This window comes from Meleagris gallopavo, chromosome 3 (genome assembly GCF_905368555.1).
Source record: "Meleagris gallopavo chromosome 3, MGAL_WU_HG_1.1, whole genome shotgun sequence".
NCBI classification, from domain to species: Eukaryota; Metazoa; Chordata; class Aves; order Galliformes; family Phasianidae; genus Meleagris; species Meleagris gallopavo.
This window is the reverse complement of record NC_139406.1, coordinates 73,479,336-73,502,433: the sequence shown is the minus strand read 5'-3', so window position 1 is coordinate 73,502,433 and position 23,098 is coordinate 73,479,336. Positions and strand designations below refer to the sequence as shown.

Here is a 23,098-nt window from a genome sequence, read left to right as displayed (position 1 = left end):
ATACTCAAATGCTCTACAGATTTGGAACCAAAACACTCATCACTTTCCAAGATCAAGCCCAATTATACTATAAAAGTGTAATGGATACAATAAGCGTTGTGCTCCCTTCGTGTATAACACAGCATAGCAGAGCCTCAAATCTCAAGGTCCTTAGGTGCTATAACAACAGCAACAGCAGCATCAGCATAAATTCAGTTGCTGCTGGGAAAAAAAAAAAAGAAAAGAAAAAAGAAACAGCTGGGTTTGATTTTAATCCGATTTTTTGCCTTTTCCAGCATATGCAATTTTAAAGAACGGACATCTGGAAACAGAGTGCAACAGCAAGGAAGATTATGTACTGATAGAGGTAGCCGATAGACAAGTAATTACTTGCTAGATGTTGAGTGTCAGGCTCAGTATGATTTGATAATAGTAGTTGCAAAAAAAAAACAAAAATGATTCCTAAACAAAGCTGGTTCTGTCAAAATTATCTAAGATATTTGCTCATCTTCCATGGAAAGCATTCCTGGCATTTGAAAATCGGATGATAATCTAAAGATCTCTTGGAATGTATTTGCCATTAATGCAATGACAGAGTGCACTGAACAAAAACAGATGTAGCTTCAAAAGTGATCATAATTGAAATAACAGTTAAATCTGCAGTTCTCAGAGCTCTTCCAAGGAATTCTTACTAAGGGGGTTGCAAAGTCTTCAGTTATTTTAATAGTACTGTTAATATACTGGAAAATTTAGAAGATCAAATTCATCCAGTAAGATGGCTCAAAAATGAAGTGGCACCTGCTGCTACTAATCAGACTAAGAAAACTGGACTACTTCTACAGTTACCCATTCCTGAGGGAGGAAGGGGGCAGATCAGCCAGCCACGCTGCTTGTGAAACGTATTCACTCAGTGCACAGAACAGAAATCATGAGTTTTACCCTGAAGTCTGGTAGCTCTTGGTGGTAATTTATTTCAAGAATGGGAAATGGGGACTACAGAGAGCAAAGTGACGATTAAGCACTACATATGATCTATATGCTTCAATTATTCTGCATGAAGGAGTACATACCTGTGCCTAGTTGATCAAGATGATGGCAAAGGTGGACTTCCAAGAAAGAAAATTGGACCAACACACTAAGTGATGGCACAAACCAAGGGGTAAAACAGGAGTCAACTCTGGTGCAGGCTGCTAATGCTGTAGGAGTTACAAGCTGATCGCATGCACTTTGGGAGCCAGATTCACTTTCTGAGCTGTGGAAGGCAGATAACAAAGAGGTGGTTCAGCAGATGTAGGATTTTATCACTTTACAGTAGGACTTGAACATGTGCCATGCTGGTTTTCTGACATAGCCAATGTCATCATTCTGTTTCATAATTAACTGCTAATGTCAGTTTATGCATTTTTTTTTTCCCTAGCAGATCATGGTAGGCAAGACTGCAATCCAACAGTGCTTCTTGCATCCCAGTGAACTTCTAATTTACTGACTCAACACATGGATCACTGAAATGAAGCGTATTTACAGAAAATAAAAAGGAAAGAAGTTTAACTGAGTATATCACCATTATTAGTGCTATGAAAATGATCTGAAAGTTAATCTGGCCAAGATAACTTTACATTTGATTTTAAGGAAACCTACTCACAGCCACATAACTATCTTTATGCTTAAGCCCTGCCCCTGTAAACTCTCTTCCATTACCCTTCTCATTCTACAGTCATCATTTAAAAAGAATCTGTGACTGTTATACACTCATCCCAGAGCCTTTTACTAACACCTATTACAACATATTTACTATACATTTAAATGCCATCTCACTGATTTTTTTTCCTTGTAGTGTTCCTGACCCCATGAATATTTCCAAGCATTATCTTTCATCCCCTTGAGAGAAACTAAAACTACATTACAATTCTATAGGTTGCTAAGACACCACTGAAGTACAAATAAACTTTCTAATTTAAGCCAAATCCATCCTTAATGTTTCTCATTCTCATTCCCTATGCAGTTTAGCACTAGTTTTCATTTAAAAGCATAGACTTGATTTAAGACTTGAAAATAAAATAAACTGAACAAAGGATTAACTAAGGCTTGTTTATTTTTTTTCAGAAAATAATTAGCTTTTGTAAAGCGCCACGAATAGACTACCATTAACATTTTAAAGATATTTTAAATTCAGAGAGCAGTTTTCAAATCAACATGTTTTATGATTTTAGGACCAAATTCTTCATAATTCCTGTGTGTCTGCAACATTATACATAAATATGTAAGTACTCAAAATGCTCATCTGTAAATGTGTGGAAGCCCATGGGTAAGTTTATCGGTACTTATTTTGTGTTACAGTAATTACCTTGTATGGTTTTTAATATCATAAATGAGATTAAATACAGCATTAGATTTGTGTACATAACATATGAAGCAGTGAACTCAAATAAAGATAAGCTAGTTATCAAAGCATCATTATCAAAGCTTTGGGTTGGAAGGGACATAAAAGACCACCTCGATCCAGATTTCCTGCCCAAAGCCCCATCCAGCCTGGTCTTAGGAGTTCTAAAGATGGAGCACCCATAGCTTCTCTGGTGTGGATGTACTATAGTAGGAGCACTAATATCATAGAGGTAGATCTGATTGTGCAATCAAAATTCGTGCTTCAAATGATATAACAACAAAGAAAATCTCACATTCTCATAGCTGTTCTAGAGCTACAAAATGCACTCTGGACAGTCCACCATTGTTCAGCTGGGGAAAAAAGGAAATGTGTTGCATTTGGCACAGCATGTTGTAGGAGGGGTGCAGCAAAAGTAGAGGAAATTCTAAATAAAACTGACCTGACTTTAATAACATCATTTTATTTTTATTATCTTTAAGTATCACAATTTTAAAAATGGAAAATAGCTATGTTTGAAGTCATGAGATATTAAAAAGTATGATAATTTTACATCATGCAAAGCAGTTCAAACTAACTATATGGCAACTGAGAACAATGACCTGCTATATTCTTGCTATTTTAAGAGTGGAATTTTAAAACCCAAACTGTCATTTGTGATGAAACCACAACATGGGAAAATATCCACTGTGAAGAAGAAGAGAAGGAGATTATACAAGTGTATAAAACATTTTGTAATGCAATCCATTTAAACAAAGAACGAAAAACTATTCTCAACCAAACTGGGAAGTCACTTTAGTGTCTCATCAACCAAAAAGAGCCCTAAATATAAGCCATTATGATTACAACTTGCTAGCTCTGCAAAATAGCAACACAATCTATAAAAACAATTTATTCCATGATAATTTCCTTTCAATTCTCTATTTTAAGGATTTCCATGAATCATCATTTATGCCATAATTGATTCTTTCCATAGACACTATACTAAATCCCAAAGGGGATGGTAAATTATTTCACTTACGTTTTCAAATGTATTCATTCATTGAATAAATATTCATGAATGTACATTTAACTCCATTCATTAAATACTGAATGGTCTACCATATTCTTAAAAATAAACAACATACACATATGTATTATGTCCTTAGCCACATAGCTCCTTGATTTTTGTACTTCTAATTACTTCCTGATCAATCTCAGAAAGAGCTTGCATACCACAGTGTTTGCATCATGACATTGTTGCACATTCCCATATTCATTGTGGTTGATATTTCTTAGCCTGTCAGCTACCACTCAACGTATCAGTTGGATTCACATCTTCTCACAAACCTTGTTTTCCTGTCACACAAGCCACATAAATTTCATATTTTAAGACTGATTTTAGGAATCAGTAATGAAGTACTTAAAACACGAGAGTTTGCTCTCTAGTATTAGTAATTAGCATATCATAAAGGTTAGAACAAAAAAACCCTGCAGAATTTGAGGGAAAAATATTGTCATTGTGCAGCAGCTGTGTGCATATGGCAGCTGTTAAGAGTCTGACCCAAAATTGAGGATCAAACTAAAAAAATAAACTTCAATGACAACTAAGCATTTTTATACTTCACCATTAATAGCAATTAAATTTGCTAATCAGTCCTACAGCTATAGCACATAATTAACATCAAATCGTCATGAGTACAGAGTCAAACTGAGATTCAACTTTTATACAACCTTTGCTTCTTGCTCTCAGTTACAAACCTCTCTGCCCTGAAGCTTCCTGGTCTAACAGTTGGCACTGGCCTTCGTGGCTGTTCTCACAAGTATGTGAGATCTCATATTAAACATGCTTGCTTTAGAAAGAAGCCTAACACTGGACGTATACTGGGACATGGGGCAGTCTCTCTCAAAAAGAAAAATGTTTGGGATTTTTTTGTGAAATTGAATATAGGATAAATTTTAGGATTCTTGATCACAAGAAAACATTCATCCTAGTAGCAATATGCTCATATGATGAAGACAGAGTTATAGCTTCAATAAAGTTACTGTCAACGTGGACTTTTTATCTTTCTAGGGGTCTAGAAAGACTGGCCTTCTTTGCAAGTCTGTGATATCTATCACCATCTCCTAAATCATATTTCTCTTTACTGGACTTGGTCCTTTGAGGCTTAACTCTTCCATAAATTTATTCATTTGTTTAGACGTAACTTCATGTATTTCAGTGGTTGTGAATCCAGGTCAGTGATGTGAAACTGGCATTATTGGCTCTACCCCCAAGAAAAAAAGTGTGCCTCTAACACCACAGGTCAGTTTCATCTCTGAGAAACAACTGCTCCTTTCCTCACCCCTTAAGTTACTCTGAGAAAGCTCACTCAGACTCATCAGGATTACTTCTTACACATCAGTCCATCCTTAAGGAAGCTTGCAGTGCAGCCTTGTTTGAAGTTCATATATTGAGAGATTGAATTTCTATCCGAAGCTGCTGCTGAAGCTGCGAATACAACCTTTTCCCTTCTCTGACTGAAATTGAAGGCTTGCTTCATGCATCCTTCATGTTCCTGGCTTCCAAAAGCAGTTCATCCTGATCCATACAAATCCTTAGATTCCTAGTCTACTATTAGCATATTTAGGTGTTAGCGTATTTGTAATCATATGATTATAAATTCATCAGGCCACCAAAAATACCCAAGCTCGTGACTCTGCTGTCTCTGTACATGTGCCTAAGGAGCTGGTAGTTCAAGGCACCTTCCCACAAGTTCCCTCTTCTGTTCATTGATGTTCAAATGCTTCAGTGGTGCGCTGCATGCTTTTTGCTGCCTTCTTTCCTTCCTGCTTTCTCTATTCAGTGAGCTGTGTTTGCTTCAGTTTAAATCCTTTTCTGTCAGACGTGGTTTCTGCTTTAGTTCTTTGTGTACACACAGAGTCTGGAGAACATAGAGCTTCTAGTGTCATTGCTGTGGACAGAGAAATTGTCCTCCTGGGAGCCTTCTGGTACTTTAAGGTCATTCAGTATTTTTACCCCATTTTATCTCGAAACTCGGACAGCACTGAGGATATCCACTATTCTACAGCAGGCCTGCAGCCTCCCTGCTGAAAACTCCCTGCTGAAAACTCCCTGCTGAGTTCAGGCCTTCTGGGCAGGTGAATTCATATTGTGCTCTAAAATGTTTCTGATGTTAATCACAGTCCAAACTGCTGTTGAAATTTAAAAAGAAAATTATTTGTATTTCATTTGAACTCAAGAACCTTTCTTAATAATTACTACTCATTAGCTTATCAGAGCTCCCTGAATGGAACATCACATAGGTGATAGGGTGACGAACCCTCTCTGAGCATAAAACAATAAGCGTGATTACAGTGTCAAATGCCTTGGTGAAAAAAAATCTTCTAAATTTCACTACTTAATTTTCAGTTCCCACTGAGTTCAAATTTCTGTGGTGTTAAGCTGACCAGGAAGGCAATTTTGCCAAGGTCCCACATTCAGAGGAATTAACCTTGTCTAAAACACTTAACTTCTCAATGATGAAAATGCATTCTTTCACAATTAACATCAAGAAATCATTTCCAACCTGATACTATTAATGGAAACCAGATGTTTAATTTTCTTCATCGATTTTGTTAGTCATATTTGTATTTCTTGATTTCTCTGCATTCTGTAGCTTCACATACATGTATATGAACACAACACATATACTCAAGCACATGTCCATACACAGACAACAGCAATTGGTAAATACAAGTGATTCAGCAGGGTTTTCCATTCTAACTACCCATGTTAAGAGGGTCTTTGAAGGCAATTCCACTCCCTCTTATGAAGGACCTTATACTCGTTTCTTCTAAGTTTACTTATAAATCAAAACGGAATGAATGCAAACAGTGAATTTCTTTCACTGTATGCCTACAAAGCCTCCAGCTGTAAACATAATGATATATTGATCCCCAAAGTTTTAGAACTCGGATTAAAATTTTTTTCTGTTGGCACAGCAAGCAAGCTGTGTAAATAAAAATGTGCTACTCTTGAAGTACCATAATTTTGTTTCAAAAATATATTTAATAGAAAAGTGACTTGTCTTAGTCATTGGTTTGCATTGAGGACATTAACATTTACATACAGTGGTGTGCATAACGTTTACATATGGTGGGAAGAAGAATGATCACTACTGTGTTACACAGCGGACTGTCACTCTCCTTCTGTTAATTACCCAATTTTATGAACCTGTGCAGCTAAGAGGTTTCAGGACACAACCTGTTTTTTTGTTTTTTTTTTTCACTTCAGTAACAATGGCATTCAGAAAATTATAATACTTTCAGACTGTTAATAAATCTAAGAGAGAGCTCTTTTAGCACATACTCCCCACCTTGTGTGAAAGCAAACTGCGGTTTGAAACTCTTTTAAGACTCACTCCTCTTACCGTATATGAAAACAGTATCTTATTTCCTAAGCCTCTTTAAAAAGATCTCCTAAGAATGCAGCATTAGATTTCTGTTTTTCTTTTAAATTTGCCTCCTTTAAAATTACCTTTGGTCATCCGCTACGTTCTGATTGCTGTTCAGGACGATCCTCCAAAGATCGGAGGCTATGAGCTCCTTCTGATCGTTCACAAGGCTGATGTTGGGCAGCTGCAGTTCACAGACTTTGCTTTCCGATAGACTGAATTCCCGGAATGCAACAAATGATTTCTGAAGCTCATCCCAGTACTCCAAGCTGCAGGGAATCTGTGATAAAAAGGAGATGTGGTAATTACTTTATATTTCATCGCAAATATAATAATGGGATTTACAATTCACACCACAAATGGAAAACTAACAAAAAAAAATAGAAATTGCCACATGGGAAACCAGAATTGTAGCTGTTACTTAGATTCTGTGCTGTGCTGACTAAAAACGTTTTTCAAATTTCATTGCAGTAAAACAGTTCAATCTTTCTCTTACAGAAATAGCTATTTGCTCCATAGTATCCAAGAACAACAAAGACAATGCAGTAAATCATTATCTGTATTAGGCAATCAAAAAATCAATCAGATGTCATTACAGTGCACTACCCAAGCTCACTTTAATTATCATTAAAGATCACTTTTTATTTTAATTAACTCTTTTGTTTTATTGCATTAAAAACACTAACTTGATAATTACTCATTTAATCACCGATATATTAAAATGACTAAAAAGGCAGAGGAAAAATAATGATGGGCAGCATGATGCCATGTGGAAGGTTAGCACATGAATAAAAATCCTGTGACAAATCACAGTGTATTTGTAATCCCATCACCTTCTCTGTCATGGAATATGGAATTTAGCTGACTTTTGAAAACTCGAGCCCAGCAAATACACAGCAGATTTAGTTTAATCACATTCCTTATTTTAAGTCTGTAAATAACCCAAACTTGATTACTCCTGGATGCTTCACCGGACAGGAGGGAATGTCACTAGAGACATTTCTAAGCATAACAGGACAAAAAAATAATAAAAACCCACATTTTAAAGATGTCTTACACATTTTTTTTCTTCTTTTTGGTGATATAATGAATATAAATACGAATTTAAAATAGGATCGAACTTAGTACAACAGGAAGACTTTACAATTAAAATACAAAAATCCATAGTTATAACTAAGAAATAAGGGTCAAGTTGTCTGAAAACAAATAGTAAAACAACAAAAAAGCATAGGTATTCATATGTATATGCTCTTATGTTTTCCTTTAATATCGTTGTATGTGTTTGTATAGATGCACAAAAATAACCTGGAAAAAAGTAGGAATGCGTCAGAGATTTCAGTAAATCTAAACACAGCCACAAAATGAGCCTCCATAAGTACTTTCCTTGTTACTCAGTGAGGACTATAATGCATACAGAGGTGACAGCAGGCTGATTAATTAATGGGAATGAAGGGTTAAGGAGGAAAATTCAGGGAGCTCAGTCATTCAAGCTAGAGAGGGCAAAGGAACATAAATAATCTCCTCCAAAGAATCTTGCAAGAATTAACGTGTGGAACCACAAAGCTTGAAACATGGATTTTTACTGCATCTGTCAAGTCACAGCGATACCCGATGATGGAAAAAAGCAATCGCAGACACTGGTGGTTTTTTTAGGTCAGGAAGAAAAAAAAATAAATCTGGTAACTGCTACAAAGCTCTGATGCCACTATGTAAAATAGGGTAGTGTAGCAATGTCCATTAGGAATGCTGACATAATTTCAAAGACCAGGGTCTGAGAAAAGGGGATTGATTATGCATATGACAGCAACGTATCCTTTATAAGCTGCATCTCCAGCTGCAAATTGTGAATAGTGGTCAGCAGGAAATAGTGTCAGTGGGAAATTATGAGGCAGCAGGACAATGCCTGGAAAAAGCAAATGCCACCCTGAAAAACATCAGGTGAGATATTTCCAAAAGAGTGGGGCAAATGTCAATTCACTTGTATCTGACACCTGGGGGGTCTCATCTGGACTAGAGAATGCATTCCGAACTATTCATGTTAAAAGTGTTAATACTCACATTGGAACCTGCGCAGAATCAGCAGTCAATTCAACTGGTGGAGTCACCATCCCCAGAGGCGTTCAAGAAATGTGTAGATGTGGCACTAAGGGGCATGTCTTAGTGGGCATGGTGGGGGTAGGCTGACGGTTGGAATAGATGACCTTAGTTGTTTTTTTCAACCTTAATGATTCTATGAAGAGAAATACCATTGCTCTCCAGACACTTCAGGAGCTAAACACTTCAAAGAGGAACAAGTCTAGAGAAACTGGGGGTCAAAACAGTTGCCCTACCAATAAAGAATAAGACTAGAAATGGAGCATAAGAGAAAAAAATAGAGGTCTGAGGACAGCCTTTGTGTTCATCACAGCTGCTTTTGAAGACTTGATTTGCTAATGAGACGGAAGCAGCGACCAACTCTGTCCCAGTGGGACAGGACTGAGCTTGATGACCCAGAAAACATCTTGATTGGTTCTATGATGCCAACTCTACAATCGTACTGTCCACAATAAGTGTTATCAAATGTTACATTATTATGTTTGCAGCCATATTTCAAAGTCATGTTACATTTATTCTTCTTACTCTTAGTTTCTCTATAGAGTTTAATTGTTGTTATAGTTTAGCACATTTAGATTTCTTCAAAACTTCTCCGTGTTGAATGTTTTTTAGGCTTTAATGCTTGTGGACAAACAAAAAAACCTGCAACACCACAATAATATTCCTATCCTTCAGTGAGGTCTTAGAATTGTATGATTATGAAAGGATCTGTATAATTTCAAACAAAATGTTGCAGCCTTTTATGGTAGCACAGTGCTTCTGAAAATACATTGATTCAAGCAGCAGTATTTATTTCTGTTTACTTTTAAATCTCTGTCTTAAAATGACCTTGAGTGTTTCTAAGAGTCTGATTCAATGTATCTGAATACTTGGTTTGGCCCTGTGTTGCCTATCAACACCTAAGCTATCTTGTCAATGCTATTAAGTAACACATGCAACAAAAGTCTTGAAAAGCCATCCCACTATTTACAATATTTATTTCTTTCAGATTACATCTCACAACAAAGTATTTTTTCCAACATGCAAGGAAAATAATCTCTCTCTTTAATGACAACCTCACAAAACTGGAACAGAATGGCAAGTAGTAGGCATTTTAAAAGAGGCTAAGCAAGGTGATAAATTCTGCTTCCACTACGATTAATGAGCTGGAAGAAGTTGTTAAAAAGCACAATAAAGGAATTTCACAAGTTGCACTACAGTATGAAAAACTATTAGTAGGGTGAGAGGAAAGTAAAATAGAGATTGAAAATAAAGGCAGAATGAAAACTGGAGAATAGCCCAACCAAACAGATTTCATATATGATGTTTAAAAAAAAATGGTGTTACTCAGTAGGTGGTGGAAATAGAGAACCTTATCTTGAGGAAAAGATGGCAAAGTAAAATGATGAAAATAACTATTACGGCATAAAGAAGTAACAACTCATCTTCAGGTTCCAGTATAAGCTACCACAGTGCATTTGTTTTCAGGAACTTCATGGTAACCGCCTAAGTGAATTCTGAAGAATTTGGAATGGCACATTAATTACCATGGGACTCAGCTGTATGAGCAGCCAGATAGAACAAGGTATCATCTACCATTTAAAGAAGGCTGGTAGGCATGCAGAAAAAATTATTCCTGTTTACTTTTGCTCAAGAAAATTTTCTTAACTGTTGCAACATGTCAAAAAAATCTAACAGAACAAGATATAGTGCATTTCTAGATATCATCTACACATTAGAAGTAAAAAGTCAAAGGACTCTTTAAGTGATTACCTATACAAAACATGGCTCATGCTCTGGTACTATCCAAACCGTAAGCTTTCTAGTTTTAAGCTCTCAAAAGACTTCGTTGACTTAGAATCTTTGATTCCTACATATCTAGCTTTATTTTTGCTAGGGGGTTCATTCCTAATGCCTGATCTGGATAAATTTAAGGAAAGATGGTAGCTCTGGGTAATATTAGTTGCCAAAAATAATAGTTGTGAAAGCCTGGAAATGGGCTACAACTCCAAAACTGAGTCATAGGCAGTGGGAATAAATGAATTAGCTACAACAAAAAATCCCCATATGTAGAATTAAATACCGTACTTCTACCTTACAGTATTTGAATAAAACCTAAGCTATAATTTGGATAATTATTACCTCTTAGCAAATGTGACCACTTGTGCTGCCTCTCCAAAATGAAACACTGAAGAAATACATCTTACCACAAAAACTTAGCAAAACAAGCACTTCAAGAGACAGTACTCCACAGCTTTTTGTCTTCTTTCCTAGCTCTCAAAAAATTTTCATTACAATGACTCCATTCACATGTAAAATGCAAAAAGTGCAATTAATGAACAGCATATATCACATTTATGTGTATAGAACTATTTAATTCTGGTCTCGGATTTAACCAGGAAGCTTCAAGATGAGTTTTGAAAGAAAAGCAAATACTACTGCACACTCATTTAGAGGACTGACTGTAGCAGTGGAGGGTACAACATCAGTTAAATGCTTTTTAGTAGCATTAGTAATAGTGAACAGAAGCAGAAGTGAAAAGGTACATGAAATCAGCCTCAACTCCATAGTTGAGAGAAAGAGATTTAAAACAAAACAGTTAGAAAATTTGAAAGTTTCTCCCTTTTCTTGTTACCTGTGGGCTACAGACATGGGAAATTGTGGGACACTGTCTGGATTAAGAATGAAAATGGTTTATTAATAATTGTGATAGGAAGGAATGCAGCTGTGTTTGAATGACAGTTCCAGTTCTGTCCCCTGCAAGGACAGAACACAAAGAAACAGTTTTGCTGAAATAGTTGCCTTGAAGCAGAAATCTTTAGACTTAATGTCATTTCCTATTCTCTGTGAATCTCTCGTTTCAATTTATTTTAAGAAAAAGTCTTCATTCTTATTATGCCAGCACAGACATTACTAATATTACCTCTTTGAACATGTACAGTTCTCTACTTGATTTGAAGTTTTGATCATATACATTTTGCAAAAAACAAAAACAAAAAACAACAGAAAAAGCAACCCAACCCCAATTCCCCCCTCTGAAAAAAGAAAAACAAAAAACAAGAAAACACCATAAAATCAAAACAAGAAAAAGAAAAAGAAACTTGAAAACCACTTTTAAAACCCGCATCATTCAACTCATTTCCTGAATGCCTGTTAATCTATCAGCAAGACAGTATTGATAACCAACATAAATATTCTCACTTATGCACTACAATGTGACAGACCATGTTTTTTCTATTTCATCATGCATTATGTCACACATTATGTGTTCCAGAATAATTTAATTCCTATCTCAAAAAGTGAAGGTTGGAAACTGATGCAGAATCTGTTAACACCATGTTACTTATTAATCTTTTCATCCATGTGTTGTACACCCCATTGACCACATGGGTATTCTGTATCTCAACATAAAATTTTGTGCAAAAAGAAGATAGAATGGAAAACAAAGGACTGTTGATCCATATATGCCTTTTAAAGGCTTTTATGATGACAACATGATTCTAGACCTCCCTGTGACCTGATGTTATCCTTCCAGTTTTATACTGTGTAATTTGGACTTTAAAAGCTTTGGGTGAACATTACTTTCTGCTGGAATATTTCTATAGCTGAACTCCGCAGCTGAGCAAAGGGCCACCACCACACTTGTATAAGCTTCCAGGTTACTAAAATGACCACATCTACTACTCACCGTATATATTACCCTGATACTGACAGATCTGAGACAAGCATCATTGCTGTTTAGGACAGAAGTAATATAAATATCTAAATTTCTTAGCAAATCACATCTTTTTCACAAACTTTTTGTTTGTTTGTTTGCCTAGGAAAAAGCTACAGCCTTCTGCATAGTTCTGTGAGATTAATGAATTAAGAGGAAATAAAAGTTTTGTTGTTTTATTACTTAAATACTAAACAATATCATTCTTTAAATCAGTATTAAAATACATCAAAAAAATGAAATCAGTATTAAAAGTAGATTTTTAAATATATACATGCAGATCTCTAAAGAGAAAGGTATCAGTGGTTTGGTTACAAGAGAATCTGCTCAAAGCAATTTTTGGCAATTGCCAATTTATTTTTGTTTTGTTTTAGTTTTTGCTAGAAAATAAGTGATTTGCAGAATAAATGCTTATTTCTTGACTCTCAGTCCCTCAGATGGTGGGTGTTTCCTCTAGGAAATGAAGTTATTCTTGTTCCAGAAACAACTACTGTACAAGAAAACTGAAGACAGGAAGCATGTGTGTGTTTTATCTTCTCTGAGTAGGGCCACCTAAGTGAACAAGAGGCAGAATATGATACAAACTTGTACTTTGTGTCAGACGCCAACCCATGCTGAGATTATAACCCGAGCTTCCTGAGTAGGAATAAACTGATTGCGCTGTAATAAAGCTATCCTGTTTTTAGGATATTTTCCTGTTCCAAGGCCAACTGCCCTAAAAACACAATTCTGCCTTCAGGTGAACAGAAGCAGCAGCAGTAGAAAATAAAAAGCTTTATCCAGATTTTTACACAGGGAAAATTCTTGGCTATCACCACATAGAACTTAACTACGAAGTTTGATTTCGAATTAAGAGTTACATAAATACAGGAAAAAAACCACCTGCAGAAAAATATATAATGTATAAAACATGCTCAAAAGAGATAATATTAAACAGAAAAATATAACAATATTTATCTCTACAATATTAAACATTAAATGTTATTCTGTACGATATTAAATAAAACAACAGCTCCTTAATATGCCCATTTGCACTACGCACCCAATCCCCTCTGAGCAACGGATCACCACCTTGCCCTGCTGTGGGATCCTTCAACATTCACAAGGCTCCTAATCTTCTCCTGTGACTGACTGAGAAATCACACTCCCAGCTGCAGAACGCTTCTGTAGTGTAGCCTTAGAGCTGTCACTGTCTCCTGTCAGTGTATAAAACCTCTCTGGTACAGCCAGAGACTACCACTTTTCCCTTCCCATGAAAACTCAAATTAAAAAAAATAAGGCGGTTTATAGTGAGGTAAACATTTAATCTGTTGGTACTACTACTAGTTTTGCTACTAGCAGTAAATACATTATAAGTCTATAAAGTATTTTCTGTGCCCCCACCACAATCCCTTCCTTTTGGTTAGGATTATCTATTACTTTGACACTGCTTTTTCCCTTTAAACACCCCTTATGTTTTGGGCTGCAATAGTTATTCCACCGTGGAACAATCTCAATTTTCAGCAGTCAGTAATAATCAGATACCACAAATGACGACATTTAAAAACAAAACCAGCAATGTAACATTTCTTCAAGGAGTTTGCTTTATTTCTTTTTGAGGTGTTGTAGCTTTAGGACTGATTTTGTTAAACTACACTCAATTTTAAATATTTGCTACAAAACGGAATATCTGCCCAATTTCTTTTTTTTTTTCCTATGCATGTCGAGGCTTTGGCTGAATAATGAAAATAACTGCTTATTTTGTTTACTGAGTAATGACATACACCTCAGCTCTTTCAGCTTCATTTAACAAATTTATCGATGGCACTATTCACGTACTTATTTAATTTTGCTTACATTTATATTTGTACTGCAGCTTATGAAGTAAATTAAATACTATTATTATACTATAAATTAAAATTGAACTAGAATAAAGAGATGTGAAAGAAAAGTCATGTCTTCCAAGAGAAATTGCTCTTTAGAAACACATAGCTGCCTTTTAGCTGACTTTGGAAAAAAAAGCTTCCATACATCTTCAACTAATAGAAGCTATAAAAAACCCTTTGTAATATTGGAACCAGTTGAGAAACCACAAGCATTCAAATGCAGGAAATCATGATTTTATAACATTTTAATGTGATCTACTCTTGGGAAACAAAGTTAACCAAGCCCTATTTCTGTACAGGAAATATTCCACTGTACAGTTGTAATACATTGTGGTGAGGGGTACAGCTGCAAATTTTTCACCTGTAATGCCCCACTGGTATTGTGGCTTACTGAATTGCATCAAGATTGCCTTCCTGTCCGGAAAGCCCTCTAAGTACAAACAAGACTCTAAGCCCAGGTTTTATTTTCCCTTGGTATCAGAATATGGTAATTTAAGAGCCCTGAGAAATGCTTTTTAACCTTTTAGAAGAAATATGTAGCATTCTTTTATTAGGAACTCTGTTCTTTGCCTTTTTAAAACAACATGTGACCAACTTATCTTATCAATTTATCAGGCTAGCAGGTTCAGAACAAATGCAGGTGTGTATAGTAATGTAATCTGTCACAGATACTGACTTTTTCATTATAGAAAAATTACTCTAAACACACTAACAGCTTTTGTTAAGAGAGCGGAGAGCAGTGCTACGCTATAATTGAGAAGAGTTCCGCAGGATTTTTTAAACAAGAAAATGTATGCACTCTTATAAGTTACAAACCCCTTTTTTTCATTCATCTCAACACTAAGTCTATATGAAGATTGCTCATTTTTCCAAAAGCAAAAACAACAGCATTTCACTTAATCTCCTGAGACCTTGGTTATTTTCTTAATTTATTGTTGCAAATATTGATAAACAAGTTTATATTGATAGGAGATCTTACATTAAAGACTTAGCTACTTGCACTGTTTTTTTTATTCTCTTTCCCTGATATAGGAACAATCCTTCACATTTTATTTAAGGCTTTCATTTTCTGGGTTTCAGTATTTGTTAACAATGTAAGCACTATACTGTTGAAACGCAGTCACCTCTGGGACTGAGGGTAGCAACCTATTAATACATGAAGCACTGTGTAATTTTAAGTAAATGGGATATTTTGACCACATATTCTCACCACAGTGAAGCCTGATTCCTACAAAAAGTGCCACAAAATCACCGTACAGCAGAAAGGACGTCGGTTTGCAAAATTTCATAAATCAGACTTACAAACTCTGAAAAGTACAAAACACAATGAGAGTGTAAATCTGTCATTAGGATAATCTGATGGTTTCGTCAGTCTTCTGGCACCCAACAGAATTTTCACTAGCTCAATAACCCCAAAGGGTAAATTTCAGTGTGATGCACAGGCAAATTATGCACAACTTCCATTAACATTCCCAACAAGTTACGCTTAACTCCCTGCAGACTGCACCGAAACCACAGTCCAAGCAATACAGTCTCATCTTGATGCAGCGAACACGAAGATCACACAGCAAAATAATTAAGATTATACACACAAAATACAGTAACAAAATAGTAAAGTCTGAGCTAATCCTACTCCCAGGCAAGGAAGTTCACAAATAATGTTTAAAGCTGGAATTCCTAAAGAGAACAGGCTCTGTTTCAACATCTGCTTAAGACTCAGTGCACAACACTGCAACTTCTTTAGCCCCTACTTCCTCCCTGGAAAGAAAATGAAGACGATGTATATCATTAATAGCCAGAGCCTTATTGTTCAAAAACATCCAAAAATGTGCAAAATTTTGCCAGTATCACAATACTTACACACAAATCATCTGAAGGGTAATCGGTTCAGGCTAAAAGCCAGTCTTCAGCCCTCTTAAATAGAGCGGATGTTTACATAATGACCTGCATTCATTTTGGTACGTGTGTATGCGTATAAACATCGAGTTAAGTGATGGGAAAAGAATTTCCTACATTATAATGAAAGGCAAGTTCTACTTCATGGTCAGATATGCTCAATAACTCTACTGCGTTGTTTCATTTCAAGTTTGCTGCAATTCTTCACATAGTAGCGATATCAGAAAAACACTCTACACTAATACACTCATTTCAAATAATACCAAAAGGAAGAATAAATGTGAAACGTTTTAAAAAGCAGAATCTCGGATGAAGTACTGCACTGACTTCCAAGCAGTTCCCAACAGTCATACAAACTATTTCACCATTCATTTTAAGAGTCTGATTGTTTAAAGATGATACAACTGCATGACAGTAGATACAAAAATTTGCAACCACATACATCGATAAGCACGGCTGAACTTTACAGCGTACTTCTGCAATAAGTGTGAACTTCAGTCACTAACCTGTCATACACAAATTATCTGGATTTCCAAAATAGACGTTGCTTTGGAAATGTAAGAAATGAATCAAAGATAAATAAAAGTTGTGGTTTTCCAAAAAGCTCCTTTCCCAGATACTCAAATGCCCAGCTGAATATTGTAGCCCCAACAGGGAATGAAATGCAAAAAGGAAGCAGAGCCAGCCAAAAATGAGGTATTCTCTGTCAAAAGGGAAAATGAATGTCTTTGACGTTGATCGTAATTCTTTTCCTGTTGACTGTCATGTCAAATCTTTCCTGGAATAATGACTTACAGTAGGTCTAATGTCAGTCATTCTTAAGCCCTTGCTTCCTTAAGCCACTGTTTAAACAACCACGAGGTGTTAGAAAATGACTGTTTATTGGCTGACAATGTTGAAAAAATCAGGCTCCAGACCATAGACTTCGCAAATGTTTTACTTACATTCCGTAAGTGTGTAATGCAGAGCAACAGACAATTTTTTGAATCCTCACCATTCAAAGGTGGAAATATTTTATGTTCTCTTCACTATCCCAGCAAATATCCAAGTGAATTGTACCAGAGAGGGTTTATTTATCTAGTCCTTCTTTATTAAATTTCAGTTAAGCCCTCTCAACAATACTCACTTCCCTACTTTCCCCCTGTAGGTCATAAGATCTCGTTAATGTAATCACCACTTTACTAAATCAGGAGTAAGTGCTCTCTTTATTAGGACACTACATAAAGAAGAAAGGCCAAAAAAGGTACCTTTGGGACACAACCATTTTTTTATCTGCTTTTATAATGCTGACTATAGCACTGCATGCACTTGCATGCAATAGGAATCCTGGTAGGTACAAATATAAAACCCTGACAGGTTTATAGCTCGGTTGATATTTTGACTTCATATGGAGAAAAGAATAAACACCATAGATTATCTTCCTTTTATCTTGTGAGCATTAACACCTTGTATCTTTCACTGGATAGCAATTCAGGAGAAAGAATTTTAAGTCAGTACTGGTGATGCAGCTTAAATAAATCAGAGAGCTCAGAATTCAGAATATTGCACATGATGTGATCGCTTCCATGAGATGAATCTGCTCTTCTCCACGTGGCCACTTGTGTAAATGCTACTGTCTACAATACAGAGCTTTTTGTTTGAGCTATGGGACAGTGTCAGCAATATCGCTTACTGGGAAGATAACTCTACTACAATGAAATGAAAAATACTGAACATCTCTGTAAAACTTCACTCGCTAGAAGAATCCCCCAGCTGTAGAGGAAATAATTTGTGTGTCTTGTTCACCTGTTTGCAAAGAAAAGCCAAATACTGCCTTGTTAGCAGACAAATTGCTTTCTTATCTTAGTGAACCCAACCAACTTCAATTTTTGCTCCCTCTCCTGTTAACACAAACTTGTCAAGGTTGTTTCTGGTGGAGATAAATGATAGAAAAAAAGTTGCTTAGTGGAAATCAGAGTAGATTATTATTAAAGTATTGTACAGTAAGAACTCCTCTTCAGCTTTCTAAGTAAATGTAGTCTACTTGGAGGCAAAGACAAAACTAAATCTGAGATTCTCAGTAGGTAGATTCTCTGTGAGTAGATACTGGAAGACTTTGGAAAACCAGAAGCATAGTGGAAGCATAGCTTTAAGCCTCAAAGAACAAACATTCATCACCACTTTCTTTGGGCTTAAATCCCTAACTGTAGCTAACTCCATATTCTATCTCTACAATTCAAAAATCACTATTGAATCACTAGGAGAATTTTGTCCAGAAACTCCCTCCTTCAAATTGTAAAAAAAAAAAACAAACCCAAAACACAAAGAAATGAAGAAGGTAACTTTCCTCAGCTGTTGCAACCTAGTGGATTCAAGGAACTCTACAAGTGTCTTTTGAATTTAGCACTACATCATATTCCTGAAATGCACATTACAGTTCCTTGGTATGGTGAAGAATACAGTCCTCTTCATTATCCTTTATGTTCTGGGACTGTGGTATTACCTGCATAATAGGTATAACCCTAAACTATCCTCTGGAACTAGAAATGTTCACTTCTTCTGCACTTCAGATTTATTTATAAAAGGTATTCTGCCTGGTAGCTATAACTGTGTCCAGTCTTCAGTGAAAAAACAATTTATGGACTAGATGAGCAAGACTGAAAATAATCACCACCAGCGGATTCCAAGTTTCAGTGCTACAGAAGAAAGTGATAGCGCAAATAAAAGAACTGCTGCCCTATAACAGTGAGCTGGTTGCCTTAAAAATATAGTTTTGAGTTAAAGTGGGAAACTGAAGTACACCTCAATTAAGCCTTCACATATGAATACTTGCTGATGTATAAATATATGCATAATTCCAAAGAATTTTAACTAGAGAAATTCTACACAGGCTAATATCCTAAGTGTAACCACACTTTTAAAATTACTCATTGATTTATCTTCAATCATCAGACTTCCTCCAACCATCAATCTATGCTTTTTCTTCTCCATAGCTTTAAAAATAATCTTAGCAATGGTCAAGATCAAAAGGGTATGCCTCTACCAATATCTAAGTCTCTTGCAGCTTGACACCCTTTTCTGTAGATCTCCATTACACAAATGGTACGTTAGCGGTGGTTTAGAGGCAGTATTTATCACATTAATTGCATAAGACACAGCCTATTTGTTTTTTCTTCTTATGAGAACATTAATCTGCTTCTCTTTTGTATATTTCTTTGTCCCACATTGACCTTTACTTAGATGTTTAGCTATTTCTAGAGCTTTCTGAGCACAAATAAAAAAAATATTGGATAATGAGCAACTATCAGCAGAATTAAAACAGAAGCTGATGAAACAGTCAAAAGTTAATAGTTTTAATCGAAGAACTAGACAGACTAAAATAATAAAATAATAATTTTTTTCAGAGAGAAGGAATACTCTGCACATCTCTTTCTTGATACAGAGCTCAATATTAACTTCTTTCAATTAGGTATACAAGCAACCAAACACTTGTAAGCCCACCATTACATTGAATTTTGCTTCACTTCATTGATTTACTTTCTTCTTTAGTAAGAAGTTAGAAATCAATGCGTTGTTTAATCTGAATCTCAATTACTACATAAGCATAGTCTTGAGAAGTTATATCCAGAAAATATCTTGGCAAAGGGAGTAGGAAGAAATACCTCTCACAGTTACAAAAGTTATTTTGGAAGAAACAAGTTTCCCCTAAAAACAGTATGTGACATTTCTTCATACTGATTCAGATACTTCTACCTTATTTATTTTTAATTACTACCCATTCAGTGATAGTTTTTGTCATAATGTTTTATAAGATACTAAACTGCAAAAGTAGACTGGTTCTTGTATGTCTTCTCTGGTACAGACTATATCTTCAATCAGAAATCATCATAACTTAGTAATCACTTTATTTTGATAGGATGCTTAATGACTTTCTTCTATTTACTCTGTTTTGGAATTGCGTTGACCCACTCTACCAAAGAATAACCAAGTACAAGAGAAACTCCTGCTCTCCAGATATAAAAGCATTAGAAGTGATGCCAGATAACAGTTGAAGTATCTGAGAATTAGCTTAAAACCATTAAAAAAGGTTCAGTAGGGAAACTTAAAGTGCTTCATTAAATAGTAGCTATCTGAAAGAATGGTACATCAGACAGAGCCAAAGAACATTTCTAGCATGTGAAAACAGGACAGTGAGGCATTAGTAATTAAATGGAAAGGGGTTGCAATGTCCGGTAAACAGGAAGAAGTTCAAATCCTCTCAATCTCAGAAAATAAATACAATCCTGATGCAGTTTCTTGCAAGTGCACCTGGGATTCTCTCTCTCTGCCTTCACATGAAAAGATCAAACTATTTGAAATCTCTAAAGAGAATGTGACATGCTACTCTGTGGCAGAAACATACATTCTTTCTCTTCCTTCTATAAACAAAAGCAACAAAGTTGGGATTGTAAGCAATAATAGAAATTTGATGAGTGAAACTGCTTACTTTTGCAACAACATGAGTAAAAGGATAAGAAAATAAGCTCATGGGGTAATCTAGAAGTTGCAGTAAGGTACAGTTCGATAGAAACAATATTGTTCGTTCCAACTCCTATAATCTGAAGCTGGTGGCTTATCCCTTTCTTCACAGCAGATGACATGCAGCTTCAATATAAAAAAAAATTCCCTTTATGGTGAAGCTTTTGTAAGTTCCAAGAATTGAAAGAATAGTTATAGAGACAGAGAGACTTCTAAAATCTATTCATGATTTAAAAGCCTTGCTAAAAGAAGTATAGCAAAGACAGAAAGCTAGAGACAACATGCCTACAAAAATGCACCTTTGTCTGGATTTATGTGAAGCAAAGGATTTAGGGAGACTGGAAACACACCTGGTGACATTATGGGTCCTCATAGCATCTGAACATAAACACAATCTTCAGGAAGTTTTTAAAATATATTTTTAATATACTATGATATCATTATTGTTTTTAAATTTAGTTCCCTTATCAAAAAAACTGAAGTATTTGGTTTGCAGATGTTCCACTACTGTTTCATGTCAAGAAGTATATGAAAGCATTGTTTTATATTTTTCCTGTTTATATTTTGTGAATTTTCCACACACAATAAATATGCTGTATATTAAAAAAAAAATAGAGATATATTCATCCAGGGAAAAAAGAGAGCTGATGAAAAATCTCCTGATTCATTTAAATCATCACCATAAGTTTGAGATGTGTATTCAGTAGATGTAGTTTACTTAATCAATTTGAAAATTGATTCTATTACTTATTTCCCCATCTATTCTTTTTTAATAAAAAGTGCATCCTGTACATGTTTTAAAAGGCTGTTTATTGACCTTGTGCAGAGCTGTTCTGTGTGTGTTTGCCATTTCTAAAATGTGATAAATCACCAAGCAACAGTTACTACCATCATTAATAGCCCACCATGAAAATGTAGGCATTGCTACACTCCATCTACCCAGGAGCACAGTTTTTGAGTAGATATGTTAGTCAAGATCACAGATGTGACACTGTGCTCTAACTTGGCTGACACCTTTAATCTCTTTCCTTGTAATTGAAAACCCAAGGTGTTAATATAAGACTCCATTATAATTAATTCATCATAAAATGGACAGATCTTAAGAACAGAGTCTGCCACAGTAAAAAGCACAATGGAGGGAAGCTATATAGGGATGCTTGACTAAAAACTTAAAACAATAGTGGTGGAAACAGTTCACTGTAGTTAATGTATAGGATTAAATGCAATATTGAAAAGTTATGTGAAGACCAGTAGAAGTTTACTCAATCCAAATTGGCAGCAGAGCACCGTGTGAGACAATTATAGAAGAAATGACAGAAGATTCCAACTGTGTTCTCTTCACTCAGCACAAAGGGGCTAAACATGACTGCTACTCTTAAGTCTACTCATATGTACAGTAGAATCCCCATTGATGCCCATTTGAAGATCTGATACTTTCCTTGTACAGGAGCATATTACAAATCACATACACTATGCTTATGATGTCTGTAATCTATAACAGAAGCATAAAGCAATTACACCAAAAACTTGGTGTGCTACACTCTGGAAATACCATCCTGAAAAAAGGTAAATTGCTGGTTTTCATAGCAACGTAATAGAGTCACCAAGAAAGCATACAATAACAATTTTGATCTTTGATACAAACCTCATGCCAGGTAGAGCTGATCTTTACTTCCATTGAATTTTAATTTTCATATAACTGAAAGGACATACGGCTGTCTAGAGGGCAAAGAAATTGGCAGGACACATATATGATCTCACTAGCACTATGTGCACTGTAACAACATAATACCATTTATCTGAAGAAGATAATACTTCTTATCCGTAACTCGAAGCATATTGGTGCATAATTCAATTTTAAATGCAATTTTGGAAGTCATAGCAACAATAAAATATGATTCGATATTTCTGAACAAATAGGAGGAATTGGGAGATACTTAATTTCCTTGACTCACAACACCATTCTGACCAACAAGCAGATTCAATTGAAAAAAATAAAAAAAGAGATCCAATTTGGAATACAATAAGAAAACAAAGATCAACAGAATTGAAATTTAGCAAAAATTAAATAAGGCATGCAAAGAGTAAATGAATTTATAAACACGAATTTCACAAGACAATAGACAGTGTAATAACTGTTTTGGAAAGCAAAAATTCTCAGAGGTAAGGATAAGGCCTATCCTTGAGGCACAGAATCACCAGTTTGCAGTACTCAGCTCTCCTTTGTAGGGCATTTCCACGATCTCACAAGTCAAATGGGTCTGCCCAATTCAACCCC

The 23,098-nt window shown here is 35.5% G+C and overlaps 1 protein-coding gene across 6 annotated transcripts in view; it reads right to left on the bottom strand.

The window, feature by feature from the left end:
* The window catches only part of VPS13B (vacuolar protein sorting 13 homolog B), a 411,892-nt gene that overhangs the window by 54,482 nt on the left and 334,312 nt on the right, over positions 1-23,098 (bottom strand). For all 6 annotated transcript variants that reach the window (XM_010709173.4, XM_010709170.4, XM_019614165.3 and 3 more), the window contains 2 exons: positions 6,858-7,054; positions 1,050-1,231 (listed from right to left, as the gene is read on the bottom strand). In XM_010709173.4, the coding sequence (XP_010707475.2) occupies positions 1,050-1,231; positions 6,858-7,054 (379 nt within the window). The remainder of the gene's footprint in view (positions 1-1,049; positions 1,232-6,857; positions 7,055-23,098) is intronic.